Source organism: Hemiscyllium ocellatum, chromosome 8 (genome assembly GCF_020745735.1).
Source record: "Hemiscyllium ocellatum isolate sHemOce1 chromosome 8, sHemOce1.pat.X.cur, whole genome shotgun sequence".
Classification (NCBI taxonomy): Eukaryota; Metazoa; Chordata; class Chondrichthyes; order Orectolobiformes; family Hemiscylliidae; genus Hemiscyllium; species Hemiscyllium ocellatum.
In genome coordinates this window covers 53982275-54003043 of record NC_083408.1, presented here as the reverse complement: position 1 = coordinate 54003043, position 20769 = coordinate 53982275, and the positions used below count along the sequence as shown (strand labels likewise).

General features: G+C 40.1%; 1 protein-coding gene across 4 annotated transcripts in view; it reads right to left on the bottom strand.

The window, feature by feature from the left end:
- nubpl (nucleotide binding protein-like) overlaps window positions 1-20744 on the bottom strand; it is a 37896-nt gene extending 17152 nt beyond the window's left edge. For 3 of the 4 annotated variants that reach the window (XM_060829043.1, XM_060829041.1, XM_060829044.1), the window contains exons 1-7: window positions 20478-20744; window positions 18047-18194; window positions 16089-16123; window positions 11106-11190; window positions 1063-1102; window positions 832-922; window positions 106-199 (exon numbers count right to left, since the gene is read on the bottom strand). In XM_060829043.1, coding sequence (XP_060685026.1) covers window positions 106-199; window positions 832-922; window positions 1063-1102; window positions 11106-11190; window positions 16089-16123; window positions 18047-18194; window positions 20478-20576 — 592 coding nt within the window. In that variant the 5' untranslated portion in view covers window positions 20577-20744. The remainder of the gene's footprint in view (window positions 1-105; window positions 200-831; window positions 923-1062; window positions 1103-11105; window positions 11191-16088; window positions 16124-18046; window positions 18195-20477) is intronic. The other variant, XM_060829045.1, reaches the window with a different exon arrangement.
- Between the last annotated feature and the right edge of the window lie 25 nt (window positions 20745-20769).

The following is a 20769-nucleotide window of genomic DNA, read 5'->3' as shown; positions in this document are numbered from 1 at the left end:
TTGTGCAGAAAGGCCGAATGCGTAAGAAAGAAAATCACACCCAGGGGTCAGCTGACAAGATTAATTTGAAGGTTTGTCCAAGGACATTATACAACTTAAACCTACCTGAAATTGGAATGTTTTGAGAGATGGAAAGTTGCACATCCCCTGTGCCAGGAGGCATGTCGACCACAAGGTAATCTAGTTGACCCCAGTCAACCTACAGAACAGAAAACATTCATAGCAAGGTGAACAGACAACAGAATATAGAGTCCTGTACATGTATCTTCAAACATTAGTGAAGTCAATAGCAGAGATAAAAAAGGCATACTGGATTAAACAAAAAAGTTGTTGCTGAAAGCAAAACTCAAAAGCCATATTCACAAAAAAAAAACTTACTTCTACTTCAAAAAAGTCAAAGATTCAAATACTATCAGAGCAGCCATGCCAACAGTTTGTATTTATTTAACCATACTACAAAAATAATCACCCATTTCATGAACAGTCCATGGCTGGTTAAGCACACCAACATGCTATTTTATAACTAATAACTACATTGTACATGTACATTGTTAACATTGCCAACTCCTGATATCAGAGTATCAATAAGGCGTTCAGCACAAGGCAACCTTACAAAATATGGAAAGTAGAGATGAACTGATGACATTACAAAGTGTTTAAAACCAGTCAAAATAACAACAGTTTTGATTTAACTATTCACTGGAAATATATTGAAATCAGTTATGTGAAAACATATTTAAAAACACTTGTAGACTGTCATATAAATATAATCTATGTCCAATTATCTGTTCTTCAAAACAAAAAAAAATCCATTAGAATGGTTTTCCTCACCTGCCTCAATAGCCTTTCGATTGCTGACATCACCATGAGACCCCTCCAAACAACTGGTGCTCCTTCCTCTACTAAAAATCCCATTGACATGCTACAAAAAGGATGGACAAACAACAGGACAGGGTGAAAGATCATTTAATAAGTGTCATCAGAGAACACTTTGTTACAGATGTATTTAATTGAAAATTTTCAAAAAAAAACTGGGGATGCTATTGAATTGAAAATACTTACCAGACAATCCCGAAGTTGACTAAGGGTCTCATCAAGTTGCCTTTGAGAAAAAATGTTTTCATATTAAAATTATTATTACAAAATATTTGCAAACAACACCTTAAGTCCTATATTAGCTTCCGTCAAAGCCATTCCACAAATAAAATAATGTATTCAGGGCCTGCTGGAAAATGGGATTTTTTTTAAAGGCTAAAGAGAAACACCCCTGGAGGGATTGGAGAGGGAGATTTATGTTTTTTCTCTCTTAATTGGAGTTTTGGGGAGCTCCTTTGATGGGGTGGCTCTACAGACCAGTGTTTCTGAGAATGGATGATTATATAGTGAACTTGATTATCTTTGACTGAAGAGTTAGAATTAGTCCCAGATCTCCCTAAAGAGGTTACTTAAAGCTGAGTACATTGAAGCTGCAGGAAGAAGCTGTTTGTAGTTCCAGTCTAAAAGCTAAAGTCATAAGTGATGTAAACCTACCAAACTGTTAAATAGAGGGACTTTTGTGCGAGCATTGTATAATTATTATTTCTGGTATTGTGTTAGAGGTGTGTGTTTGCATACTATGCAAAAGACCTATCATCTCTTTTCAATTTATGAAGGAGTGCTTAGAATTATTGGAATTACACATTAACTACGTGCTTGAAAATCTTAGAATTTTTATTAAAAGTTAATGGATTGGGATATTATATTTCATCTTCATTTCTTTTGTTAATAGATGTCTGTTTTATTGCTAAAACAAAATCTGCAGCATTGCATCCTTCAGAGGGAGGCTACATATATAGTTGTTTGTAACTACAGGTGGCAGTCTAAGCTGTGTTTCTAGTCATTCAAACACCCATGACATAATTTGCCTTACTTACTAATAACCCATAATTCGAGAAAATTAGCCACTGTTCTGAAAAGGCAATCCAGCATGATGGACAGCGAAACGCAACTCAAACAGTAATGAGTTTTGTACTCTCTTGCAAGTCTCTAACTGATGCATTTGGGTTGTCATATTGGAATTGCTATGGTTAATATTATATTGCAGAGGCTAAATGGTGTTTGTTTCAATACCTTATACTTAGAAGACAAAAGAAGTTTCATGCATCCATCTGGTACTGGCAACATTTATTTCTCATTTCTGATTGCCCTGATTCCTTGCATATGTCATCTTAAACTGCTACAATCTCCATGGTGAAAATACTCCCAGTGTTGTTGAGGAATTTTGGCATATTGATTGGTTGAATTTGGAGGTGACGGAATTAAAAAGAACACAGCAGAAACAGTTGGCGTTTGCATCACAGGAAGGTGGGGTATCAAACAAGTAGCCTAATTTAACTTCGAGGTGGTATTGAGCGTCAGGTTTGCTTGAGCTGCACTCAGGAGAAAGTGAGGACTGCAGATGCTGGAGATCAGAGCTGAAAATGTGTTCCTGGAAAAGCGCAGCAGGTCAGGCAGCATCCAAAGAGCAGGAGAATCGACGTTTCGGACATAAGCCCTTCTTCAGGAATTCCTGAAGAAGGGTTCATGCACGAAACGTCAATTCTCCTGCTCTTTGAGCTGCACTAACCCAAGATAGATAGTATTTCTTCACACTCTTGATGTACACCTGATAATGATATTGGATTTGGAAAGTCAGGATGATTCACTTGTCATAAAGTTAGATTAGATTACCTACAGTACGGAAACAGGCCATTCGGCCCAACAAGTCCACGCCGACCCTGTGAAGAATAACCCACTCAGACAGATTTCCCTCTGACTAATGCCCCCAACACTATGGGTAATTTAGCATGGCCAATTCACCTAACCTGCACGTCTTGGGTGTGTGGGAGGAAACCCATGCAGATATGGGGAGAATGTGCAAACTCCACACAGACAGTCACCAGGGGCTGGAATCGAACCAGAGGCACTGGTGCTGTGAGACAGCAGTGCTAACCACTGTGCCACCATGCCGCCCCAAGTTGGAGCTGTCACTGATTTTTAAAAATTACTTTAGATTTATTCTGATATTAATTTTGGTTTGGAACTATGACCTGTGGATTGTAATCTAAAGGTGACTTTAAGACTATATGTAACAGCTTGTGTCAAAACGAAAGCAGACCAAAGAGGCTTTTGTTTATTGGTAAGGCCAAACCTTCTTTGCAGGTTGATTCCTGATCAAAGATTCTGCACATACTTCATCACTAGGGAAGAGCATTATGGGTTTAAACAGATAGCAGAAGTTGATTATTAATGAAGTCAGTATCTAGGAATATGTCCCAGCAAATCTGGAAAAGACTTTATGCTCAAACAGGTGGCAGATATTGAATGGTAACTGAGAACTTGGAGGAGATGGTCAGTCAGGGATTGGTCAGAGAATTGGGATGTTGATGCTAAAGTATGAAGATTTGAAAGCTCCCTGCCTAACCTCCCATGAGCAGCTCTTGGAAGATCAAAGAATAGAAAACTAAATTATTCCTGCCTTTATGTGAAGGAGTGAAAAAGTGACCCTGATTGCTAACTTCAGATAAATAAACAAGAAAACTTCATTTATGCTTGTAGAATAACATAGCATGAAAAACACTTAGGTGATCTGGCCAATTGTTGTTTTCTTTCATTCATCCTTTAACGGTGTTTGTTTGTCTTGTGTGTGACTGGCACCAAAAAAAAAGGTTTTTGGTTTTATAAAACAGACCAATTAGATTATTTTGTTGTCTAATGTTACTCTGTTGAAATTACTTTATTGTTAATAAATTGCTAAGTCTTTTATTTAAAATACAAACTAATGTCTGGAATTGGTTATTTGGAGTCTGAGACTGGTCATTCATAGGAGCCATTGTGTCAATTTTGTGAGTCTTTGAAGATTTTAATTATGTAGCAAATACATAAGTTGAAGAGCAGATTTGATTCATCTGTCTGTTTCCATGTCGTAACAATTGAATACCCAGCTCCTGACCTGCATATGGAGGCACAATCTATGTAGCTGATCCAATAAAGTTTATTGCAATGGTTACACTGGTGACATTATTATCCTTGAACTGTGCAGTCCCAGCAGTGCTTGAGCAGGGTAGTGATTAATGGAATTGGATTTGTGCACAAAGGTAATGATCCAATAATAATACAAAGGTGGGTGACACCTTTGTCATCACAAAATGGAACAAAATTAGAACAAACATACAACACCATCAACAGTATCCTGACAAGAGAAGAATGACAACAGACTCCCATTCCTAGACATGAAGTTGAACGTACAGTTAACAGACCTTCAAACCAGCATCTACATAAAACGACAAACACAGACCAAATACTTAACTTCAGAAGCAATCATCCCACAAGCAGAAGTGCATCAAGACATTATTTCAACAAGCTACATCACACTGTAGCATCCAGGAATTATAAACAACAGAAGAAAAATACAAGCTGTCGATTCCTCAGAAACAAATCCAAACAAGCAAACACAACGCACCCAAAAGCTATCACCACATTACCTACAAAGGCATATCAGAAATGACTTCCAGACTACTCAGACCCCTTAGCATCATGGTAATCCACAAACTTAAACAGCAACTAATGAACCCAAAGGATCCATTAGATACTACCAGCAAAACTAACGCTATTTACAAATACTGCGAGAACTGCACAAAACACTACATCGGATAGCCAAGCAGGAAACTTGCCACCAGGATGCAAGAACATCAAACTAGCCACCAAAAGACAAGACCCACTATCACGAGTTTCCATACATACTGACGAAGAAGAACACCACTTTGATTGGGACAACACACAAAAGAATTCCTAGTGGCATGGAATTCTATCCAAACTCCATCAATAAACACATCGACTTAGACCCCATCTACCTTCCCTTGGACAAAAGTGGAAATGACATCACCCACTTTTAGAAACCAAGACCTATAAATAGAGGGGTGGGACAGTGTTGACAGTGTGTTGCTGGAAAAGCACAGCAGGTCAGGCAGCATCAGAGGAGCAGGAGACTTGACGTTTCAGGCAAAAGCCCTTCATCAGGAATGGGACAGGGAGCCTCTGGGGTAGAGAGATAAATGGGAGAGGGCTGGGGAAAAGGTAGCTCAGAGTGCAATAGGTGGATGGAGGTCGGGGTAAAGGTGATAGATCGGAGAGGAGGGTGAGGCGGATAGGTGGGAAGGAAGATTGACAGGTGGGACAGGTCATGAGGGTGGTGCTAAGCTGGAAGATTGGAACTGGTAAGGGGGGGGGGGGGGGAAATGAGGAAACTAGTGAAGTCCACATTGATGCCGTGGGTAGAAAGATGGAAGATAAGGCGTTCTTTCTCCAGGAGTCGGATGGTGAGGGAGTGGCAATGAAGGAGGGCAACAACTTGTATGTCCGCGGCATAGTGGGACAAGGAGTTGAAATGTTTGGCCAGGGGGCAGTGGGGTTGATTGGTGTAGAAGTCCCGGAGATGTTCTCTAAAACGCTTTGCGAAAAGGCGTCTAGAATCCCCAGTGCAGGTCGAGAGTGTGTTGCTAGAAAAGCACAGCAGGTCAGGCAGCATCAGAAGAGGAGAATCAACGTTTCGGGCCAGAGCCCTTCATCAGGAATGAGGGTAGAAACCTCGGGGGTGGAGAGATAAATGGGAGCGATTGGGGGCATACCACCAGCACTCACTGGAGACTCTCACTGATGATATCACCTAGTCATGGTAACGAAATGTCTGAAAAGCTCAGCAACCTAACTGACATACATATCATCAATCTGAGCTACAAATCTCCTCAAAAAAAAATCGCTAATGATCCACTTTGTTGGGTAGTTGCCAACATTACAGTCAAACTTTCGTTTGCAGCAAATGAGGCATTGACAGCTGTGTCAAAGGGAGGCTTCTGAACTACAGTTAACAATCAAGGTGGGGCAAATGATAGTCTCATGAGGTAGTCTACCAAAGAAGTGTTGGTGTACTGGAACAGCTCAGTTAAAGGCACATTTAGCTCATGAGCAAAATCTTCAAGACTTGTCAGGATCATGGCTTTTTCAATATCTAATACCTTCAACAGTTTCTTGATATTACTTGAATTGAATCAAAATAGATGAAGGCAGACATCTGTGATACAGGGGGCCTTAGGAAGCAGAGATGCATCATCCACTCAGAAATTTTCCAAGAAGATAGTTGTGCATATTTCAGCCTTATCTCTGGCATTTATGTGCTGTTCTCCATCATGAAGGATATGATGAATTGAGGTGGTAATACCTCTCAATTGTTTAATTGTTCATTGGCATCCTGTCAAATTTGGTCATAAATGGCAGAGTTCTAATTTGATGATGAAACTGCTCAGCTAAGTTTAGCATGTAATCCCAGGATAAGGCATTGAAGCAGCACTTCATTTTTCAGCACTCATATGCTGCGTGCTGTTCTTGGTATTCTCCTCGACAATCCTCATTGAGTTCATGTTGGTCATCTGGCTTGATGGTAAGAATTACGGTGGATCATGAAGTCACAGGCTATGGCGAAACAAAATTCTATTGTTGATGTTGTCCAGTTTTTAAATAATGAGTCTGTTCTGAATTTATTCTCTTTAACACAATAAAGTGTGACCTCTCCATAACAACAGAACATTAACCCAGAAAGATCAAGTGGAAATCACTCCCATTGATACTGAAGTGAAGTGCAGCATCTGTAATAGGCAGATTAGACACTTAAGGTCAAGTGGATGTTTCCTTCCATCGAGTATGCCTTCCACCACGACTGCTATATTCTCTCAGTCTGTGGTCATATTACTGAGCTGTATGTGGGTGAATGATATTGCAGTTACCAACCCAGAGTTCACTCTAGCCCCTTGTTACCCTCAGGTGTTTCTTCAAAGCAGTAATTAAATTTGGAGAAATACTGTCCCTAGTAATCAGTGGTTTCCTTATTCAGGTTTGATCGAAGCTGTGAAACGACATGAGGTCTAGAATTAAAGTCAACTTCAATTTTTCTAGAATGTACACCATTACCCAACTTGTAGAGACGACATAGCTGAGGCAGTGAGTGAGTAGTGTGGGACACTGGCTTTAGGAACAATTGTTACAGTAAAACTTAGCTAGCTTTGTCTACAGGGCAGCTCTCCCAACCTTAGCAAATGTTATTAATGAGGACTTTGCAATGTCACCTGGGCTGGATGCATTTTTGTTATATCTGATTTTAATCTTATTTAACTTCCTTGTAGCATTTTGATCAAACTGATATGGTTTGCTCAGCCATTTCAAGGCATGGTTAAGTTTGCAGATAACACCAAACTTGATGGTATATAGATAGAGAAGATGATTTTCTAAGATTACGAAGGGATCTTGATCAAATGGCTCAATGGGCTGAAAAATACCAGATGGAGTTCACTCTGGATAACTGAGGTATTGCCTTTTTGGTGCAACAAACAGGGTCGAGCTTATACAATTAGTAGCAGGGTCTTAGGTAGTATTGTAGAACAGAGGGACCTGGGGTGCAGGTACGTAATTCTTTAAAGTTTGTGTCACATTTGGACAGAGTGGTTTAAAAGGCATTTGGCGTGCTTGCCTTCATTGCGCAGTGCTTTGAGTAGAGGAGTTGGGGCATTATGTTGTTGTACAGGACATTCGTGAGGCCTCTTAAGGAACACTGTCAGTTTTGGTCGCCCAGTTATGGGAGGGATATTATCAAGCAAGAAGGTGGTTCAGAAAAGATTTATCAGGATATTGCTGGGTATGGAAGGTTTGAGTTATAAAGAAAGACTGGATGGGCTGGAACTTTTTTCACTGGAACAGAGGAGGTTGACTGGTGACCTGATACAAGTTTATAAAATAATGAGAGGTAGAGATGGTAGTTGTCTTTTCCTTAAGATGGGGAATTTCAAGACTAGGAGGCACATTTTTAAGGGGAGAGGGAACAAATTTATAACAAAAAACAGAGGGTGATTTGAGTGTGGCATTAACGTCCAGAGGAAGTGGTGGATGCGGGTACAATTACAAATGTTTAAAAGGCATTTGGATGGATACAAGAGGAAAGGTTTGGATGGATATGGGCCAAGAGAAGGGAGTTGGGACTAGTTTAGTTTGGGATTACGTTTAGTATGGACCAAAGGGTCGGTTTCTGTGTCATATGACTCTATGATTCTATTTCAGAGGTTAATTAACAATCATTACATTCCTAGACCTGTAATAATGTACATGTTAAAAGATTAGATTATACTCTGTCTGTAGACATTAATGTAATATTAAAGGATTAAACTGCACTATGTTTGGGTGGGGATGACATTCATGCACGAATGCAAATGACTCCCACTCCATTTAGACAGTCATTTGCTACTACTCCACCTATTATTATCAAATTAAACTATCTTTCAATGTTTTCCATTCAGAAATGCTTTCTAGCCATCCTCTGAAGCTAGATATATACACCTACATTGTCTTGGTGAATTACTAAAACAGGAAATTGTCTGCATAATGATTCCCCAGAATTAGGGCATTTACATTATCTCAGGGGATGGTCTCATCCTACCATTGTACCTGGGGTAACATGTGACTGTGAGGAAGTGGCTGGAGGTTGTTTTGAGTGGCATGTGACTATGGGGGAGCGGCCAGAGTATCTGTGAGCATGACCAACTGACCTGTACAAAGGGGATGTGTCTTCTTTGTTCAGGGCCTCACTTTGACATTACTTTGCATGCCTGTGAAGCAGGTCAAAGGGGGTCACCTCGCTTGTGCAAACTTGATTAAACTTTAAGCTGGTATGTGAGAATTGCATCCAGTTTGTGAAACCTTGGGAAAAGAACCTAACAGTATCACATATTGGCCAAGCTGGGTAAAGACAGGAGGATTCCTTGTCTAAAGGACATGAATAGACGAGACTATTTCTAGTTCAACTTTCAAAATTTATCACAGAATCTTATGAAGCTAACTAATCTTTGTTGGTACGGCAGGTCTTGCACTCTGGACCTTCAGTAAAAGTGAAATTAAAAGTGAGTCAAGCAGTTTAAGTTATTTAGTTTGTTGTATCAATTTAAGTTGGAGCTGAGCCCAAGGAAACTCTCAGTTTTAAACCAGTTTTTTTTTGAATCACATTCATAGGCCTGCTTATGTCACATCAAGAACTGATCAATGACACAGTACCACAAACACTATTTGAGTTTCTCCTTTCGAGCTTGAAGCATCACAACAGGTTCAAGCAAGCTACTAGAAGAAAACAAAATAAGTGATTCTTTGGAAAGGTCTGAATGAATTCAAGTTTCTGCATATTTATGTTCATTATTTTTCCATTCCCTGCACCACCAGTACAGTGTAAAAATTCCTTAAGGGAAAGACAACCCAGTGCCATTTCAACAAGAGTAGGCTGACCTCTTAGAGGTAATAAAACAACAAAGCTAAAGCCATTTTTAAATTTAAAAAAAAATCACCCAATAAGCATCTTATTACATCATACCAATGCAGAAAACCAAGCTTCTCTAGGAGAAAGTGAGGACTGCAGATGCTGGAGATCAGAGCTGAAAAATGTGTTGCTGGAAAAGCACAGCAAGTCAAGCAGCATCCAAGGAACAGGAGAAACAACGTTTTGGGTATAAGCCCTTCTTCGGGAACGAGGAAGGTGTGCCAAGCAGGCTAAGATAAAAGGGAGGGAGGAGGGACTTGGGGGAGGGGCATTGGGAATGCGATAGGTGGAAGGAGGTTAAAGGTGAGGGTGATAGGCTGGAGAGGTCGAGAAGAAGATTGCAGGTCAAGAAGGCAGGGCTGAGTCCAAAGAGTGGGACTGAGATAAGGCAGAGGGGGGTAAGGAGAAATGAGGAAGCTGGAGAAATCTGTATTCATCCCTTGTGGTTGGAAGGTTCCTAGGCGTCGTGTTGCCATGGTCTGGCGATGGAGGCGGCCAAGGACCTGCATGTCCTTGGCGGAGTGGGAGGGGGAGTTAAAGTGTTCAGCCACGGGGTGGTTGGGTTGGTTGGTGCGGGTGTCCCAGAGGTGTTCTCTGAAACGTTCTGCAAGTAGGCGGCCTGTCTCCCCAATGTAGAGAAGGCCACATCGGGTGCAGCGGATGCAGTAAATGGTGTGTGTGGAGGTGCAGGTGAATTTGTGACAGATATGGAAGGATTCCTTGGGAATATTTCAGAGAACACTTCTGGGGACACCCGCACCAACCAACCCAACCACCCCGTGGCTGAACACTTTAACTCCCCCTCCTACTCCACCAAGGACATGCAGGTCCTTGGCCTCCTCCATCGCCAGACCATGGCAACATGACACCTGGAGGAAGAGTGCCTCACCTTCTGCCTAGGAACCCTCCAACCACAAGGGATGAATGCAGATTTCTCCAGCTTCCTCATTTCCCCTCCCCCCCACCTTATCTCAGTCCCAACCCTCGGACTCAGCACAGCCTTCTTGACCTGCAATCTTCTTCCCGACCTCTCTGCCCCCACCTCCTCTCCGGCCTATCACCCTCACCTTGACCTCCTTCCACCTATCGCATTCCCAACACCCCTCCACCAAGTCCCTCCTCCCTACCTTTTATCTTAGCCTGCTTGGCACACCTTCCTCATTCCTGAAGAAGGGCTTATGTCCGAAACGTTGTTTCTCCTGCTCCTTGGATGCTGCCTGACCTGCTGCACTTTTCCAGCAACACATTTTTCAAGCCTCTCTAGAAAGATACTTGCTAAACTTGGTGTATTATTTATCAACAGGGTCATTCTGACTCTCAAGTACTGCTGAGAACACCACATGGTAGTTTCAATCTCAGTTTTGCGAAATAAAACTTTTACAAAGATGAACAAAATTCACCAAGATACATCACGATTTGTCTGAAATACACATCATTTTCCCAAATTGCTTGACAATTCTTTCTCCAACACATGAAATCCTCATTATTTGCAGAGAATGGGGACACAGACATCCCACAAATGAAAAACCACAGATACTACTGCAATATAAATCTCCTAATTATCACAAAGGATGGTGCAATCAGACTGGATGAATCAACTGGACAAAAAAAATGGAATCTGGAGACAACCTCATGAGAACATGGATCCACAAGTAGTGAAAACCAGGATACCTAGAAGTGAGTGTACTCCATTAACCCAAATGTAATTTCAAATTATAGTATCTTAGGCCAAGAAACTTACTGTTTGTCAGTTCTGGGTTTCCTCTTAAATTCATCATACGTGGGATAGATGGACCATACACATCTGCATCAAGCAGACCTACAACCTTAAAAAGGAAAATAGTGACTTGCTATACAATTCAGCTCAATACAGTTAGCTATATTCAGCCTTGCATTTCAACACAAATGAAGACAGCTTTGCAACAAAACTAATATCTAATTCCATAAAAAGAACTTAGTCAAAATGTTACCCTCAACTCAGAATTACAAATGAAACAGAAGGTACAATAAATACCATCGGTTTGGATAATGCCATACACAATCTTGCCTTGTTTCACATGTTTACTGTTGCCTATTTCATAATCTTTATTAACATTAAATAAACTTATATCAGAAGCTATACTTACACCAAATATGCTACTTACCCTTCAAACCCTTGAAATTTGAGAGAAATAAGAAGAATAACATGCACACAATATTGAATCCAATTCTGTATCATTAGCTCTGACTGGGAATTACACTTTAAAAGCCTTTAGGTTAAACTGGCCTGCACCATCAATTCCAGCCAACTCTCAAAACAAGGCAAGTATAAGTAGTGGCAAGCAGCTTTTAAGAAAAGAAAAGCAAATCAAAACTTTTTGTATCACATTAATTGTATGATGGCAAGCATTTACACACAAGCACTGTACCACTTTATTCATTAGACAAAAAGAAACCTCAATTCAAGTAAATTGATTACATAATTACCTCACTTTAAGCAAAATTATGCTTTATAAATATTAATTCATGCTGCTGCAAAAGGCTAAATTGTGACATTGTATAAAGTCCTGGTTTTGAAAACAGAGGGCAACAAAAATTTCTTTTGCTGGTCAACAAAAAACAAACCTGATATTGCCAAGTGCAACCAATATTGGTTTTCAAACCAGCTGGACGGTTGGAATATAGACATATATAGACATATAGAATATTGACATATATCATTGCTGCACTATCAGACAATATGATCAAATTTCTGGCAATTAATTCTATGTTAAAAAATGACTACATCAATCAGTTCAAACAAACTCAGTAAATATTTCAAGTGATAGGTTATTTCTCATTTATTCAGCTGGGAAAGTTATCTAGCTAGAAAATAAAACTTTGGCCTTTGTAGCTCGCAGTTTAACTTGTCCAAAAAAATTTGATGAATTTTATACCATGGTTTCTAGTTAGCAGATAGTAAAAGCAGCTCTGCTGATATTCAATACCTGTGTGATTAGACTAAAATATAATGTGCCTCCTTAGAGAGACTGAAAAATTATTCGTGAGGCAGATTCTCCACCAGGACATGAAAACAAAATTGAATTAAATACTTGTAAAAGTTTCCAATTAGTAAAATTTGAATGAATAAGGCTCCATACATACAAAACTAAATTCAAGGTCAGATGTAGTTTTTATTCATTAAAATTTAATCACACCACTGAAGTTAAATGAATGAGCCTTAATATTTGTTCAGTGGGCTAGAGCTGATAGCCTCAAATTAGTCCTGCCAGATTAAGGTTGTTCCGTCTTCAGCTACCAACAACTCAAAGCATTTCCAGTTCTGGTCAGCAACACCAGATTTCTTTTGGATCCATATAGGCTCAATAGATTACTTTTAAAACGGCGGGTGACAGAATTTCTAATGTTCCATCCATTAATATCAAAACTTAAGAGAATACAAGTTATTTTCCAGTAAACCAATGCAAAGTTTCTACAAACTCCTCAGTTGCATCACTATCAAATACACATTGCACTAAAAACATTTATCTCAAAGAACACACATGTAAGGCTCAGAGGAGATAAGTGGCAGTCATAACTGATTCCGGATTGTAATAGTCATGATTTGCAGCCTCGAGAGAAAAGCTAGATGTTTAGAATTCTTAAATTAAGCAAGGAACAACAAATCTGACACATTTGGAAAATGGAAACCTCAAATCTACAGACAATATTTGTGGCCATGATGTCGGAGTGCTTCAACCTAAATATTGTATTAACCCCACGGGTAACCGTAAAGCAAAATCAAATTTATCAAATGGTTCTCAGATGGTGGAATTCACAAGTTTTCACTTTTTGTAAATTATACTTCAACACAATTCAGAATAAAACATAAAAACAAATTATCAGCGAGATACTTCAAATAGTCATTTCATATAGACAATATGCATGTGCATCATTCTACATAGTCACGTGGCACTAAATATGGTAATAAAATCCTCTAGCTAGGTCTCTGGTACATAGCATTGCTTACTTCTCCACTGAACCGATACAGCTGTCAACTGGCATTCACCAGCAAACAGCTGTCACCAAAAGACATGTCCAAGTATCACTGGCATGCACACACACACAGACAAAGAGGACACCAGTTCGACTGGGACAATACATCCATCCTGGGACAGGCTAAACAAAGAAACGCATGGCAAGTCCTAGAGGTCTGGCATTCAAACTGGAACTCCACTAACAAACACACAGACTTGGACTCCATTTAACAACATCTCAGAAACAGAACCAGAAATTATATCACCCATGACAACAAGCCAAGACACATACATAGCAAGTGGGACAGAACACCAACGCTTCACTGGAAGCCCACTGATTATGTCACCGAGCATGGTGATGAAACGTCTGAGAAATCTACCAGCTTAGTGAGCAAACTTACAGCCTGACTTTTCACAAGTGATTGAAAACTCTTAAAAATCCTAAAATCCTTGCCAAGTTTTTTAAAAATCAATTACAGATTCCACAACCATTTTTAACATATTGCAAACTTTCCCCACCGTACTATTCATACATCACCACAACATGGGAGTTTTGAAAAAATTTGTTCATGGGATGTGGGCATCACAGGCTGGGCAGTTCAGAATGAAAGCATTACTGTGGGTCTGGAGTTATGTGTCAGCCAAACAGGTCAGGATGGGAGACATTAGTAAATCAGAGTCAACAGTGGTCACTTGGTCATGATTAAAGTAAGGCCCCTTAAAGATCAAAGAGATGGTCTTTGTGTTGAACCAGAGCAGATGGCTGAGATATTAAATGGTTATGTTCCATCATTTTTTACTGTGGAGAAAGAAATAGATGCCAGAGAGCCCAGGAAAAGAAATACTGATGTTTTAAAAAAATAGTTCACATTACAGATTTAGTGCTGGGTGTTTTAGAAGATATGAAAGGTGGATAAATCTCCAAGACCCAATCGCGTACATCCCGTGACATTGTGGGAGGTTAGGGAAGAACTTGCAGTATCCCTTGCATAAAGATTTAGATAATCTATAATTAAGGGTGAGGTGCTGGATGACTGGAAAGACATTAATGTTGTGCCTTTGTTTAAGAAACGATGTAAGGCAGCCTGGGAGCTACAGACCTGAGTGTCTGACTTTAGTGATGGGTAAACTGTTGGAGATGATTCAAAAGATAGGATTTATATGAATTTAGAAGCAAAGCTTGATTAGGGATAGTCAACATGGTTTTGTGCGGGAGAAATCATGTCTCACAAACTTGATTGGAGTTTTTTGAGGAAATAACCAAGATTATTGATGAGGAAAGAGCGGCAGACACTGTTTACTTGGACTTCAGTAAAGCCTTTGACAAGGTTCTGCATTGTAGACTAATTAGTAAAGTGAGATCACATGGTGAGCTTGCAGACTGGATGCAAACTTGGCTTAATGGCATGAGACAGAGAACAATTGTTGAGGGTTGTTTTTCAGACTGGAGGTGTTGTTCCACAGGGATTGGTGCTGGGTCCACTTTTGTTTGTCATTTATATAAATGATTTAGATGAAAATGTAGAAGATATGGTTAGTAAGTTTGCAGATGACACCAAAAATCGGTGGTGTTGGGGAGAGTAAAGAAGGTTATCTAAGATCACAAAGAGATCTTGATCAATTAGGTCAATGGGTTAAAGAGTGGTTGATGGAGTTTAATTTGGATAAATATGAGCTCCTGTATTTTCATTAAAAAAGGGAAGAACTTATACTACCCACGGTCTTGGGTAGTGTTGTAGAACCAAAAGACCTACAGGTTCAGGTACATGTAGACAGGATGATTAAGGCAGCGTTAAGCATGCTAGCCTTTATTGCTCAGAGTTTACAGGATAGAAGTTGGGACATAATGTTGTGGTTGTACCGGGCATTGTTGAGGCCTCTTCTGGAATATTGTGTGCAGTTCTGGTTGCTCTGTTATTGGAAGGATGTTATTAACCTGGAAGGGGTTCAGAAAAGATTTACCAGGATATTGCAGAGAATGACTATAAGGAGAGGCTGTAAAGACTGGGGCTTATTTCACTGCAGCATAGCAGGTTGAGGGGGTGACCTTATTGAGGTTTACAAAATGATGAGAGGCACAGAGAAGGTGAAGGAGAGAACAATTTAAAAAAGACAGGAGGTGCAACTTTTTTTTAAAAACGAGTGGTTCGTGTGTGGAATGAAGTTCCAGAGGAAGTGGTGAATGAAGGTATAGTTACAATGTTTAAAATACAGTTGGTTAAGTTTATGAATAGGAATTATTCAGAGGGATATGACCAAGTGCAGGTGGTGAGACTGATTTAGTTTGGGAAGAGTCTGTTTCCATGCTGTATGACTCTACTAGGCAAGTATTTTATTCCAGACTTGTAGTAGATTAAATTGCACCATCTATCATGGTGGGAATCAAACCTGTGTCCCCAGAACATTAGCCTTGGAGTCTGGATTACTCATTCATTACTAGTGACATTACCACTTTGCCATTACCTCCCCCATTTTGCAACCAGTAAATTGTGGCTATTTTAATCAATCTGTTGCAAAACATCATGACACACATCAGCTGCATCTCCAAGCCCAGAGGTAGTGCACTACCTGGTGCCATAAGAGCCCTAAATAAATTGTAATTATCAACACTGAACAAGTTAATTACAAAATATAATTTCCAATAATAAAAATGCACCAGAAGAAATCTTGGTATAAAAGTTTTTACCTTTCAATTATATTAGGCTTCACACAAAAGCACATCCACCTACCATATCGTTCGCAGCAATTCCCAAAGCCAAATTCACTGAAATTAAAGTAAATTTAGATTAGTGCAAAACACCAATAAGACACATTATATCTTAAAATTATCACCTGTGTCCAAAGGCAAAGGACACAAATCACTCTTCTCCACTCCCAAAACAAAGAAAGAGAATTCACAAAGGTAGTCATTCTAGGTGCCTCCGATTGACGCTTCTACTTCTGGTTACCAAGGATTAAGGCCTTTTTGGAGAAATACAAAACTGTAGAAAGAGGAGTGCCAGACTGCATTTCAATTTATTGCCAATAAATTACAACAGATTATTTCACATATTGCTGAAAAGAAAAATGAAAAGCTGAAGCTTTTTATCTTGCACTCATCAGGACAAATGCAAGATTGCAGAAGCTGATTGGTTGGCAAGTCAACTCTGACTGGCTGAGGCAATGCCATGGAGGACTTATTGCTATCGGTTGAAATTCCTGGATCAGACAATTATGTCAGTTCATAATCTGGCCCACTTACTCTGACCAGCATGACATGTTTGAATACAGGTAGCGTGATTTAAAGTCACCTAGCACTGTCAGTACAGGTACAGGCCCATGGGCCCTCCAAGCCTGCACCGATCTAGATCCTCTATCTAAACCTGTCGCCTATTTTCCAAAGATCTGTACCCCTCTGCTCCCTCGTCATTCATGTATCTATCTAGAGGCACCTTAAATGACACTATTATGCTCACCTCTACCACTTATGCTGACAACACATTCCAGACACCCACCACCCTCTGTGCAGAGAATTTTCCATCCACATTTCCCTTCTCACCTTGAGCTCGTGACCCTTAGTAAATGAGTCCTCGACTCTGGGAAAAACCTTTTGCTATCCACCCTGTCTATACCTCTCATGATTTTGTAGACCTCAAATCAGGTCCCCCCTGAATCTCCATCTTTTTAATAAAAATAATCCTAAATCTACTCAACCTCTCTTCATACCTAGCATCCTCCATATCAGGCAACATCCTGGTGAAGCTCCTCTGCACCGTCTCCAAAGCATCCACATCCCTCTGGTGATGTCGTGACCAGAACTGTATGCAGTAATCCAAATGTGGCCAAACCAAAGTCCTATACACCTGTAACATGACCTGCCAACTCTTGTACTCAATACCCGATGAAGGAAAACATTCCATTTGCCTTCTTGACCATTATCGAGCTGCATTGCCACCTTCAGGGTACAATACAGGAGGCTCCCAAGCACTGAGGATGTCACCTAGACAGGGGACGAAACGTCTGCAACACAAATTCCCAGCTCGGCGAACAGAACCACAACAATGAGCACCCGAGCTACAAATCTTCTCACAAACTTTGATCACCAGACAAGCTTTAATTCCATTGTTCACTACAGGAGGTACTTGGGAGTCAAGTGTTGAATTTTAAAAATACCTATAAACAAAAGTGTACTTTATATTAGCAATTTACCATTTTAAGAATTTAGTCAAAATGCAACATTTCAACTTAAAGGGTACAAGCGTACTATTTTAATACTTTTCTCGACTCAGGATGCCACGATGGAACCCAACTCTAGTTTTAACATCAATTCCTGTGAGCTTTACTTAAAGTTGCAAGTTTCAGGAATGCAATCCCGTGTGTACACCCTGTACACAGGGACCCATTCTCTACAAAGGAATTTGATCAAACCCTGCATTTTTAAAAACATTTCTCAGTAAGTTGGGATGCTATGGAAGCCAGTTGCTTGTTGTAATTCTTGGCCAGCCAATCAACACTCCATTCTCTTGTAGTACAGATAATTGCAACATTTTGAAATTTGTATTGTTGCATTTGTCTAAGTGTGGGACAAGAAGTCTTGTCCCTGTCTTTTTGAACATATATATAAGAACAATAATTTTGAAAGTAAGATGTTAAAAATTGGATACACCGATTTCTAAGTGGAACACTACACATTCACTAGATTTTGTACCTGCAGTTGTTGATTTTCCAACACCGCCTTTCCCTGAGGCTACAACGATAACCTGTTTCACTCCTGGAATCATTTTTTGCTTTGGAATTCCTCGTGCCATTAAGCGTTTCTGTCTCTCCTCTATTTTTTCAGCACTGGAACTTGAAGACTGAAATAATTAGATGATATGATAAGCCATCTCATAATTTGAAAAAGTCAGTTTTAAAAATACTTTTGTGGGACACGAACATGACTGAAAAGGCCAGAATTTAGCCCTCATTCCAGATTGCTCTTAAAAAGTAGGTGCATGTCACTTTTTTCAACCACTGGAATTCCTTTCATGCTGGTATAACCACAATATTGTTAGGGAGGAAGATCCAGGAAGGCCAACAAGGTAAGATTTAAAAACTTGGTCCCTCTCGATATTCCTGTGTGTCAGAAATTGTCTCCTCAAGCAGTAATTAGTTCAGTTGAGAGACACAATTTCGTAAACGTGCTGACAAACAGGGATTCAAGTCCCCTGGGTTTTAATTGAGGTTCGAGTCCCCGGACATATAGAGTAAGAAAAAGAGTTAGAGTTAGATTAAAATCCCCCAGGTAAATGAGGGTTAAAGTACTCTAGTGGTGAGGCCCCAGAACAAAAAATGAGAGAGAAAACAAAAGATAGAGGATATTTACTCTATCACCCTGCCTTAGACTGGTTTTTAAGAGGGGAGATCTCCCACATGAAGGTCAGGACCCTGAAGTGGGTGCAGAGACAACATACGTGAAGCTGGAGGCTCTGGAGCATTAAAAAAAGTTTGAAACCAGGAACTACAAAGAAAAAGATTGAAACAAAAATTGGTACTTCTGCAAGTTGTTGCCTTTGTACCCCATAGTTCAATTCAATGTGCTTTGTGGCCTGTGTAATAGGGCAGATTTCATTTTTACATTATACAACATTAGGACCTTTCTAAAATGATCAAACACAACCTTAATACAAATTGATTGAGGACCTCCAGCTCTCGATTTGTTTGAAATTTTACAATGCCTGTTTCAAAAAAACAATTCTGTCAGTCATCCTGCTTTAGCCAGATGAGAGTATTGTATTAAAATCTTTGCTACTTTCTTTTTAAAAATGCAGAGTGTTCACAAGAAGAAGTGTACATTTTAAGTTTGACATTCTGTTAAGATTTTAGAGAATATTAGAACTTGAGACGGAGCTGTTTAAGTTCTTTCAAATTATTGTTAAGACTTCATTGGCCCCCTTCATACTGCAAATTCAAAGAATGTTGATTTCTACCAAAGTTGCCACTGTAATTTCCACTGTTTTATTTGGCAAGTTTCATTTACAGAACATATTTTAATATATTCTGCATTTGTTTCCCATATTTGAGATTTAAATCTGAACTGAAAGTGCCTCTTCAATGGCTAAAGCAAAGGAAACATTTTGTTGTTTTCTTGCTGTTCTGGAGTTTTGAAATACTTTCCCTGACAGCTTTCACACCAGTCAAATATTAATTTGTTTAAGGAAAAATTTTTTTGAATAACCTGAATGAGGTACCAGAGAGTTTGATTTTAGGACCACTGATTGGATTAGGCTGTACAACTTAGAAGCTTATGGATTGTAAAGCACTTGATAATGTCAAAAATAGTGAACAGCTTAACAGACTTCAAGACGACTGAGAATGTTGAAATAGGCAAAGGCTCAACTAGCATGATTTCAACCAGATAAGAACTTGCAGTAAACAATGAGGTGCTGGAGGCAAGGATATGGATGATTGTAATGGTTACCTAATCAATATACACGTTACCCTACTTGGATACTGCTCCCTGTAAGTGACAACATAATTCCTTATGATTCTGCTGTTCAAGAGAAGACCAAGAACTCATGTATTTGTGTACATGTGCGATCGCTTTCTCTCCGGGCTCAGAATAAAGTTGGAGAAGGTAGACCCATACTGTGTCTCTTGAGTGTTTGCTTCAACTGCTATGAAACAGGACGACAAACTTACAATATTTTGGATATCTTGTAGATGGCATACACTGCTGTGCAAATGTTTAAGATGGTAAATAGTGTTTTCAAATAGCTGCTTTGCCCTGCGTGGTGTTGAGATTTTTAAGTAATGAGTGTTCTCATCCGGGCAAGTACGAAGCATTCAATTACTTTCCTGTGTTGTAGTTGTGGTCCAAGCCCTTAAACCAAACCACTTTCGCCCGTCCTCTTACTCTCTTGCCTCCACTTCACCCCGTCTGTCCCCTCTCTTCGCCCCCTCACCTCCTCCCTCCCCAGCCAGTGATGCCCACATCCCCAAGAATAAACACAATGGTATGTTTTAAAGCGGATGCAGGCAAGAGATCGTGGTGACCAGCGCTGAATTTTTGAACACGAGGTGCGATTTACTACATTGATGCCATATCGCATCCAGATTCGCGGTCAGCCAGCTGAGGGAACGGAGGGAGGGATACTCACCCGGGCCCTCAGTGCGGCCGTTATCCAGGCCGGAGTGTGAGTAATGTGGCACGCTAACACCGGCGGCCACCGCCGCCAGGATCGGTACAGCAGAACCATCCGGTGCCACTTCTTCCTCAGCGCCCAAACCGACAAAGTCCACACATTTTTTTTCTCGTCACTTCTTTAAACTTCCCGCACAGTGGGCCAGCTGCTGGGATCAGCTCCTTCCTTCCAACGGCATTCCCGCACCCCTGTCCATGACGTCACCGCGACCGGAAACCGTCATCACGTCGGCATCTACCCATGGTTC